The sequence below is a fragment of the Pyrgilauda ruficollis genome, unplaced genomic scaffold (genome assembly GCF_017590135.1).
Source record: "Pyrgilauda ruficollis isolate IOZ18807 unplaced genomic scaffold, ASM1759013v1 scaffold179, whole genome shotgun sequence".
Classification (NCBI taxonomy): Eukaryota; Metazoa; Chordata; class Aves; order Passeriformes; family Passeridae; genus Pyrgilauda; species Pyrgilauda ruficollis.
Window position 1 is genome coordinate 115,445 of NW_024516875.1, and position 10,360 is coordinate 125,804.

The 10,360-nt window shown below is 41.4% G+C and overlaps 1 protein-coding gene across 2 annotated transcripts in view; it reads right to left on the reverse strand.

The window, feature by feature from the left end:
• The window catches only part of LOC121351902 (patatin-like phospholipase domain-containing protein 2), a 17,068-nt gene extending 7,382 nt beyond the window's left edge, over positions 1-9,686 (reverse strand). Inside the window, exons 1-5 of one of the 2 annotated variants that reach the window (XM_041464340.1) lie at positions 9,442-9,686; positions 4,533-4,765; positions 4,109-4,174; positions 1,241-1,450; positions 96-156 (exon numbers count right to left, since the gene is read on the reverse strand). In XM_041464340.1, the coding sequence (XP_041320274.1) occupies positions 96-156; positions 1,241-1,450; positions 4,109-4,174; positions 4,533-4,765; positions 9,442-9,628 (757 nt within the window). In that variant the 5' untranslated portion in view covers positions 9,629-9,686. Of the gene's footprint in view, positions 1-95; positions 157-1,240; positions 1,451-4,108; positions 4,175-4,532; positions 4,766-6,544; positions 6,648-9,441 lie in introns of those variants that run through there. The other variant, XM_041464341.1, reaches the window with a different exon arrangement.
• Between the last annotated feature and the right edge of the window lie 674 nt (positions 9,687-10,360).

Sequence of the window (10,360 nt, forward strand, 5' to 3'; positions counted from 1 at the left end):
ATCTTTTTGTTTGTTTTGATCTGGGGTTTTTTTGTTTGCTTTTTAAACTTTGGTTACAACCAAATAAGCAATAATTATCTGAAAGTTTAACATACCATTCTCCCTCAAGAATTTAAGAGCATCCAAATATCCCTGCTCACAGATCTCTCCGAGTACCTGCAAATATAGAGGAAATGAGTCAGACAAATAAAAAGAAATTTCAACTTCAGATCAACAGTCTGCAGAATAAAGAGCCACTTTCCTCCAACTTCCACTACTGTAAGAAAAAAAGCCACCTTAACAATTGCTGGAATACAGCAGATTCAGGTTAATATGGCTACTGCGATGATGCATCCGTGATCATGGACATTAACTTAAATTTCACTTGTTAATGATGCACGGAATGATGGCATTCAAACAGTTTGGAAGACTTCCCTCTCCTCTTGTTTCCTTGATTAGCTGTTCAGAAGCTGCTAGCAGCAATGAAACAGGTTGTTTGGAGTGTGTCAATTCCCCTCCTTCCCTCCCAGTGCTTCTCACTTCCCAAAGCTTTGAAAAATCAGCCGTGCAATTCTGATGCTCAGGCTCAGACTTATCTTTGCTATGAAAATATCTTTTACCAGATGCAATACCAACTCACTTACACAAGGATACTAATAAAAGAAAGAAAGAAAAAAAGCCTGCATAAATAGAATTTAGAATTTGTCTTGAAATGGTCAAAAAGCCCTCAGTTTAAATATATCTGCAGTAGTGAGAAAAATTGTTTCTTTGCTGTACTATATCCCAAGCCAGTTGAAAAGGTCTGGTTTTATTGTTTTATTTTTCCAATTTTAACAACAGCAATTCAAGAGCATTTCCCTCTTCAGTTCTGCAACCAACAGCAATGAGCAAAGTTTAAAGGCAACTTGCCTGTGACAAGTATTAATTAAGACCTTTACAAAACCACGAAACTTTAGAACTTCTAATTTCTTAGCAGGTAAACATGAAAGGACTACAAACTGACAGTTGTTAATTTCCCAGGGTTGATTTTATGACAGAATCCTGTGACAATTCCCAAATAAATACTGAAAGCCAGTAGCAGGATATGCATTTTTAGCCCAAAAGAGACTAAAACCAAGGAGGACATAGACAAAACATGAAAAAATAGAAACAAGATACATCCACAGAGAAGTTTGTGCGACTGGATGTAAAGCTAAGACACTGCAACTTTCTGGAAAAGCTTTCACGTGGAGAGATGAAGCAAAGGAAGGCAGGGGCTGACCTGGGGTTCAGGTGGAAAGAGCGCCTGTGTTAAGCGATAAAGGTTGCCCAGGCTGAACTGAATGCTGGTGTTGGTCACGTTCATCTCATGGAAGTTGGCTGACTTGCCCTTGGGACAGATGTCACACTCCCCAGCGAAAGGGGACACTGTGATGGTGTTCTTACACTCATAGTGAGGCAAGTTGTCACTGATTCCTCCGTCCACATAGCGCTACAAAAAGGAGTGGAAACAACACATCTCAAGGGCTGACAATGTCTGACCAGCAGAGTGCCCCACCCAAGAATGAAACAGCACTTAAGGCTGTAGCTTATGCCTGGTGCTCCCAAGCGAAATATTTTGAGTGGCATGATCTGTTCTCTAAAGCCAATAAACATTCCTACCTACAATTCCATAGGCAGCGCAAGCACATTCCCTTTGGGATTTTTCAGTATGTTTTTTAAAGATGATAATCCTACACAATGCGCAGAGAAAAGCAGCTCCACGCTTCAAAGTTCAAGTTCCAAGATACTAAACCATTCTAACTTAAAAGTACTCTTCATAATTAGAATTTGATAGAAAAGCATCAAAAAAGATTTGTACATAACGAAAGTGTGAGTAAAAATGGACAGTGCTTCAGAAACTTTGCCAAGTCACAGACATCTGTTGTGCTTTGTGGGCAAGTTCCAGGTTATGCTTTTGTCTCCTTCACACTGAATCACCCACTTCTGTAGTTTTAATGAATCACCACCTCAGACATTTTAAGATCCAAGCCCCAAAGTGCTCTGTTTTGGGGTAACTACTGTCTAGTGCAGCAGCTGCACTGGCTACAGACAGCCCCTCCACTCACTAGCAGCAGTCAGTTTTCCAGTGAGCCACAGGGAACTGGTTTGCTCCCATACCACCAGCTTTGCTGGTTCAGAGGCTGCATTTTCCTCCTTCCTAAAAGGGCAGCAAACCTAAACTGTAGGTCCTTGCCAAACATAAATGTAACAGAGCAGTGATTCGAGCAGGATCAACCTGGATTATCAGTTTCAGCTGCCCTGATACTCAGGCCCTGACCATTCTGAGAAACACATCAGGAATTTCTGAGAAATACATTAGGAATTAGGAAGAGGGCAGCTCATGGCCTGTCAGCTTCCCAGGACACCGTCTAGACCCAGCAGAATGCTGCTCCTACCAAACTTTACATGTGTAATGCAATCACTAAAGTACAAGTGAAATCCCCAAGTCCTTTGTGACATAAATAAAATACAACAGGTCTGGCAAAAGAGGACCCTTCTCATTAAATTATTCAAAGGTAGAAGTACATATCTGAGTCACTGCTCTACTGATCTAAATGATTTTCATGATTCGGAGTATCTGCTCAGCTGTTTCGCCAAGTCATTTTTTAAATCTAAAACCACTGCTGTGTTTGAAAGGAGTAAAAAAAAAAAAAAAAAAAACAAACAAAAGCCACCACAACCAAAAGCTATTGAATTGGCAGTTTGATACACCTCTTAAACGTTATCCTTAGGCCTTTGGTTTACGGTATATAGGCAGGAATGCTAAGCCATAAACAGCAAGATGCCCCAAAGTTTACATTTTTGACATTCTGTTGTGCTTAAGCCTATAGGAGTCATGCCAAGCATATGCAACTGTGGTATTCTTACCAAGTTACATCAAAAAATGCGTCCTAAGCATTAAAACCATCTCAAAATAATTCCAAATATTAAAATAATAGAATTGTACCTTCCTTTCCTCAAAATGGCCAAATAAAGCATCCCTTGTATATTTTTGTACTCTGAACTAATAAGCCTTTTAAAATAACATTGTTGTCTGGTGACAAGAACTGAACAGCAAGATTAGCCTGGATTCACCTAAACCTTGGATTTATTCCAACGTCCTGTTTTCATAACACCTTTAATCTAGAAGAGTTTAAGGAGACATGCAAGGTTTAGAAGTACAGATAAAGAAAATCCCTATACAGTCCAAGACAAAAAAAAAAACCCAACCAAAACATTTCACATCTATTCTTCACCTTTCAATACTTGCAAATTCCCTTGAGAACAGCGTGTAATAAAACACATTTAAAGTTTTCTTTCTTCCTTCCCTTCTCCTTGTGCAAGGAGCACCAGAATTGGAGAGAACGCAAATGCAAGTGAATAGAACAGGATAACAAAAAGCCACTGATGTCACTGCCTTGATTTGAAATGCAGATCTGCTTCCAGACCTGTAATTATAACACCTACAACAAACCATGCTAACTATCCTGCAGTTTCTGTCTCTTAAACAGGGGATTTTAGAGAGCCCAGTATAGCATGAAGTATTAAGAGGCTTTGTAACCACCAGTTCCTGGGAAGCAACAGAACATACTAATATACTGATATTTTACCTCTAAAAAGTAAGCTTTCTTACACTGAATACAAATGCCAGAAGTCATTAAAAAGCTTTGTTTGCACCTAACTGAACACAGAACTTTTATTCCAATTGTAAGGCAGGTCTCCCTACAGGCAGAACATGAAGACATACAACAAACTATATTACAAGATTTTTTTTAAAAAATTATAGGTGACTCTTCCTGTATATTTGTGCAGGTGAAAAAGCATCACTTCCTTCAATAAATATTTATCCACAGGTTACATACTCGTTATCTTATATCTTTTTATTTTATTAATGAATTTTAGGGGGCAGAGGAGGGACAGAGAGACAATATGTGTGTGTTAAAATACACATAATATCTTCCACATATTCAGTGTTCAGGTCTTTTTTTGGAAAGTTGTTACAGCTACAGTACTAGAAGCTATAATGAAGTTATTTACTTTACAGTAGGATAACAGAAAGCCCCACATGCATTCTTAATATTTTCAGAATAGCTAGAACTATTTTTAGATCTTAACAATAGAGACTTACCACACCTCTAAATGATGGTGGAATGAGACCACAATAAATAGGGACAAATGAACTACAGATTAAAGCCTGTAAGAAAATGAGACCATAAAAATTAAACGTTAACTGTTCCATTACTGACATAAACATTTATCTTTATAAAATAAATTTTTATTCACTAAGGCTATAGTTTCTTTAGATCCACTGCACTTTTAAGGCATTTTTCTTTTTTTATGACTGATCCCTTGCACCTCCTCCCTAAAACAGTTCACAAACACATTGACTGTGCAAAGCAGTACATGAATCTGGTGCAAAAAAAGCTTGAATTCCTCTTAAAAACACTGTCAGAGTAACAACACCTGAAATGCTCAAAGCAGAAACCCATCAGGTAATGTTAAAGGGACCTAGGATTACAGAAGTTTCTAAAAGTTGCCAAAAAGAAACATACCTGTATAACTTCTTCTTTAGAGTCAAAATTAGATATCAAGGCATTCTTGCCATCTGATACTCTGGTTAGCGAAATACACAGTCTGCCCGATGACAACTGGTGCGTGTTTTCTGGAAGATTTCTCATCAGCCCATCTCTTATTATCTTTATCACATTAAAGGAAGGATGAAGAGGACCCAGATTTCGCTTTCTAGCTTCTTTGGCTAATGCCAGAACATCTGCACAAGCCTGAGCTGGAAAGAAAATGCACTGCATTTAACAGCAGAAACACAACCCACATTTGGACTAATAAAGCATATCTAGAGCTCCAACTTATCTTAGTGCTAGAATGAAAATGCAAGAGCTTTTTAACAGATTAAGTAAATGTCCAACATGGTTAAGGAGTTTAGGAGTTTTCTGAGAGACAAAAAAATCAATTTAAACTTTCAAAAAGATCTCTTGGTGAAGATTAAACTATTAGGAATTAATCATTCCAGAAACACATTTTTTGAGGGAAAAAAAAAAAAAAAAAAAAAAGAAAAAGATGAACCAAATTTAAGGTTTCAGGGCACCATTTTTCCTCATTGATACATAAACATACTAAAGGGCACATGAAGTGTGATCTGGTAGGAATGCCAGGTAGGTGCATTTTTAAAGTAACAGACACATAATAATCTTTTCTCCAATTAAATCAACGTCTGGGAACTTCAAACCACTACAGAATACAGGACCATCCCTGAAGAACACTAAAATCCTCTCAACGTTTAGTCACAGGAGGAAGACCAGCTCATCCATCTGCAATGGTTTGTTTGAACTTAGAATATATTTAGAATGTCACATTTCCCCAGGACAAGCTTTGAGGAAATTGCTTGTCAGTTTGGTAGAAGAGCGGGGGGGAAGGTCAAAGTAACACCTTATCAACCTGAGTGACAGGTGTCTAAAAATATTTTCGGAACTTACATACTTGAACTTGCTAGAATAGATAAAATTCAATTTATCAGGTTAAATGTGAGCACTGCACTGGCAACAATTCTGCTTAAGCTTTTGAGCTCAGATTAATTTCCAAAAATACTACATTTCTACAATGTTATTCCCCCCTCAAATAGCAATAACTAAGCACTCATTATTCCCATCCAAGAGTCTATAACCAAAAGAGCATCTCTTCCATCTCTACAAAATCTGAGGCATCAGACACACTTTGTTTTTACCACTTCAATTGTTTCATTCCATCCTCACAGAGGGAAAATCTTGGGCCACAAATCCACTGACACAGATAGCCTGACACCAACCCCACCCCAGAAGACAGAAAACAATTTAGACACAGCTCACTGTTCATGGTCAAATATATGTTTATCTTAGTAAAACACATTTTACACGCAAATAAAAAAATTGCACAAGTCACATTCTGACCAGTGACAAAGTTACTTCCAAAAGCAGAATTAGGCAGTTCTAGCAGTTCTAATTTTCCCTGCATCCAGATACTCATTACCAACTTCCTTTTTTTTATTTAGCAATGCTCAATCTTCTAAACTTTCTAAAAATAGCTGTGTTGCAGGAGCCTGAGATACTAAACTACCAGAACTCTGGCCAGGAAGAGCAGTCTTGGAGCATATGCAATAATTACCATTTCCAAAATAAGTAGTTTTGAAAGCTTATGCACCAAGCAAGTCGCTTGCTTTTTCTAAAATACAAACCAAAAGCAAACAAATACATGCAATTTGATTTAGCAGTTACCCATTGTCTCCACATACAATAATTTCTATGCTCAAAGTAGTTCATAGGAAAAAAAAGACAAAAAAAAAAGCTGACATATTTTGTTTATTGTAACCTATTTTAAAACCCTGGAAGGGCTCCAAATCAAGGGAAAAAAAAAAAAACCCCACAACAAAAACAGGAGAAGTCTTATCTAACAGTATGTGATATTAAAACACTCAAAATTTACAAAGCTTTTTGTTAATAATTCAACAGACTTCAAAGTAGTCCAACTTCTTTCCCTTCTCCTTTCCTTTCCAACGGGACTAAAATACAGTTACCTGTTAGGGTGGTGTATTCCAAAACAGGAACTTCTCCAAAAGGGACTAAGGGCTAGAGCTCAAGTCAAACTGGGATTTTAGGCAGGTCTTGGTCCATCTGTTTTATTTTTGAAACACAAGAGAGCTAAAGAAATAAATATTCCTAATAGATGTGAACTGTTTTCTGTTATAGTTCTGCATTCCTATTGTTAATTGCTTGTTAACTATTCATTTGTTTCACTGAGTAAAAGCTGACATTGTATTTGCAGCCTGCACTAAACCTGCTCTCTCTAAGTGCCTCACTGGAATTGATGATCACAGCAATCTCCAGGACACCCAAGGAGTGCAACTTTAACATTCCAGTTTGGAATAGCCTGGAATGCACTTCATCCTCAAAACAACACTCATGGCTAAGCTTCCCAACCTCCCACAAATTTAGTGAGAGAAACCTCTTTGTCAGTCTATAAAAGTACACTTTTCTTCTCCATTCAATGGCTAATGATTGTATTTATCCACATTTGAAGTTCTACAGATGCATCACCTATCCAGCATGTAATCTGAGTCAAAGAGAAAACCCTTCACTTAAAACATCTGACTGCAAGGCTGTAAGAAATGAAATAAGCTCTTTGATTTCAGCCACAACCCCTGCTCACAGATTTGCAAACCCTGTTTTGTGCACACTGGCACACAGATCAGCCCAGGGCTCGGTCCTGGCAAACCCCAAACATCTCCAAGTATAGAGATCCCACAACCTCTCTGGGAAGCTATTCTATTATTTTACCACTCTCACAGCAACTGTCTTTTCCTTATACCTCATCTGAATTTACCAAGTTCCAGCTTATGCCTGCTGCCTCTCATCTTTCCTCTCACCTCTGGGAAGAGCTGGACTCTGTCTACCCACAGGAAAATGCAACTGTGATAAAAAAACATAGGACTTCCTAACACCTCCAGCTGTAGGAACCACAAATACTGCACATTAAAGTATATCAGAGTAAGAGAGGCATATGATACAAACTCACAAAGTATATCCTATTATCACTGTAAAATGGAGTTTCTTTACAGCTTATTTACCATCCTCTGCTTTCACACAAGCTCACAAAACATGGCAGCTAGAAACTCAGAGAATTAGCATGGGAGTACCTTATTAGTTTTGTCAATTTACAGCAATTCACAGATTTTAGAATGCGGGTTGTTTTGCATTATCTTGCAAGTGATGCCTTTGTTTGATTTTTCCCCCCCAGTAGAAACACACCTGCCCATGGAATCTGCTGCCTTGGACAGTGACCACACACATATTCTATTAGCTAGACAAAATCAAAAATCTCAGTTGGCATATGAGATTGGTAATAATTGGAAGAGGTAATAGTTTAAAATCTACAACTCTTAATTATTAAAGTGCTAAACCATTTAAAAGCTGTTATTAACTTATGCTGCCAAATAAACAATATATTTGCTGCGCTTAAGAGTGCTTCAAATATTCAAGACAGCTTCCTTCTCAAATAATTTACAACCACTTAAGACTTAAAACTGGGTATGTTCTAAAAATACCAGCTATTGGGGAAAAATATGATTTGTTTTAAAAGCTGATAGCAGGCTCATAATAACTCAAGTGCGTCATGTTCAGACATTACAGCAAAATTAAATTAAGCAGCACAAGTTTACTGCTAAAGCTTTGAAGAAATTAAGCTTATGTGCTAGAGCTCAGGAGCTAAAGCAGCAGGGACAAGCATTGCTTCCTGTACTTACAGAGAACTTCGGCTTGTTTTTGTCAGTGGATTTTTTCCTCAGAAATTTAAAAGCAAAACCCACAAACCTCTCCAAATTCAAAAGAGGTACTCACTGTTCTCCTCGTCTTCTAAGACGAAATCTGAACTTACAAAATTCTCTAGTTCTAAACCAGTCAAGGTTGCTGCTAGCAAAAACAATCAGTATAGAGTCATGAACTAGACAAGCTTACTCAGTGGATTCTTTTAGTTTAGAAAAACAATTTTCAGATTTTCAGGTATTTCATACAGTTTTTTAAAATGCAATCCTGTTGCTTTTCCTAAGCACCTTGATATTTTGATAGCTTTTATCAAGTTTATTAGAAAAATGTATATTCATGAGCCCTAAGTAGGTAAAAGTAAGGGGTATTTTTCGTAGAAAATAGGTGTGTATTTCACAAAGCACACTATATTCTGTTTCAAACTAACATCTTTAAGCCGGCATAAATACAACACCAAATTAACTCTATCGTTTAAATGACAATTAAAATCAGTGATTTCAATCAATCTACTGTTTCTAACCATACACCTAAGCGACCTTTGCAACATACACCGTGCCCAGATTAGAGAGGAAAAGCACGTTAAAGCTAACCTAAGCCTTGACCTTAACTCTCCTAGCCTTACCCCAGAAAGGAGCAGCTTTGGAGGAAGAAAGGCAAAGCTACCCGGCACTCCACGTGCAGGGAGATGCTCTAGTTCCCAACGAAGGGCAAACACTTTGTTTACAGCTGATGACGGGGCTGGCCGACTTGCTCTGAAGGGTGCTAGTGCTCGGCTGCCTCCCGCTCTCCCAGGTAATTCCTGGACTTTGGACAGCGGCGGTGAGAGCACCCCCTCAGGGGGATACGCACGGGAGGAACTCCGACCTTTCGGCTGCCCAAGTGCGCGAATCGGACCGGGAATCACCAGCACCATTCCCTGCGCCACGGACCTCGCTGGGATTTAATTCCACCGACGGGCACACATTTTAGAGGTGAAGAGAAGCAGAGAATCGGAGCCGGCCTGGCCCGGCCCGGCCCAGCCCAAGCCGGCCCGGCGAACCCCGCGGCCGGAGCGCTCCCCAGGGCCGCGCCCGCCTTCCCGCGCCACTCCGGGGCCTGCCCGCCACACCTGCCCCTTCCCTGCCGCCCGCCTCGTCCCGGCCCCGCCGCTGACCCAGAGAGCCGCCCCCGACGAGGACGGCGCCGGCGAGCGCCCCGGCGGAGGCGCCGTAGATGTGCCGCGCGTCGCGGATGACATGCGGGGCGCGCTCCTGCAGGCAGGTGGCGGCGCCAATGTGGTAGACGCCTAGGAAGCCGCAGCCGGCGAAGGACACGCTCCAGCCGCCCTCGCGGTCCAGCATGGTCGCCGGCGGGACACGCGCTGAGGCCGGCGGGGACAGAGCACTCCGGTGGCGGTGGCCGCTGCCCAGCAACTGAGCGCGCTCGGCGCAGCCGCCCCTCGCGTTACACGGCGGCCGCGCCCCCGCCGCCGGCCGCGCCGCAGCCAATCCCGAGCCGCTGCTCGATGGTACAAGGCGCCCCCGGCCAACTAGAGGGCAGATGCAAATCATGCCCCGCCTCCTCACGCCTCCGCCCTGGGTAGGGCGCGCTCCCGCGGTGCGATCCGCGCTCCGGTCCCTGCAGACCCGTCGGTCCCTTCAGGCCTCTCGGACCCCTTGCTTCGGGCAGCCTCCGTCGGTACCCAAGCCCCGCCTGGCTCCCAGTCCCCGCCCCGAGCGAAGCCGTCCAGAGGGGCGCGGCTCGCCCCCCGCGCTTCCAAAGCCGCACGGCCCAGCAGGGAGCTACCCAGGGCTCGACTATGAAAATAAAACAGAGAACAGCCCCTCTGAAATCCTTCAAGATTTAATTACCTCACTCAGGACTGCAGAAATACTCTTTAGCTACCTGCATGCAGCATTGCATCATAACAATGGGATGTTTTAACATCTCGGAAGAGTCCGAGTCCGTGCTTTCCAAGTGCATCTAGGAGAGGTTATGTTGTGAGACCTTTTATTTATAGAAAGCACTGCCATGAAGAGAGGAGAATTCAAGCTCTTTTTTAGTGGATTTGAAGCCATAATTCTGCCTCTTAA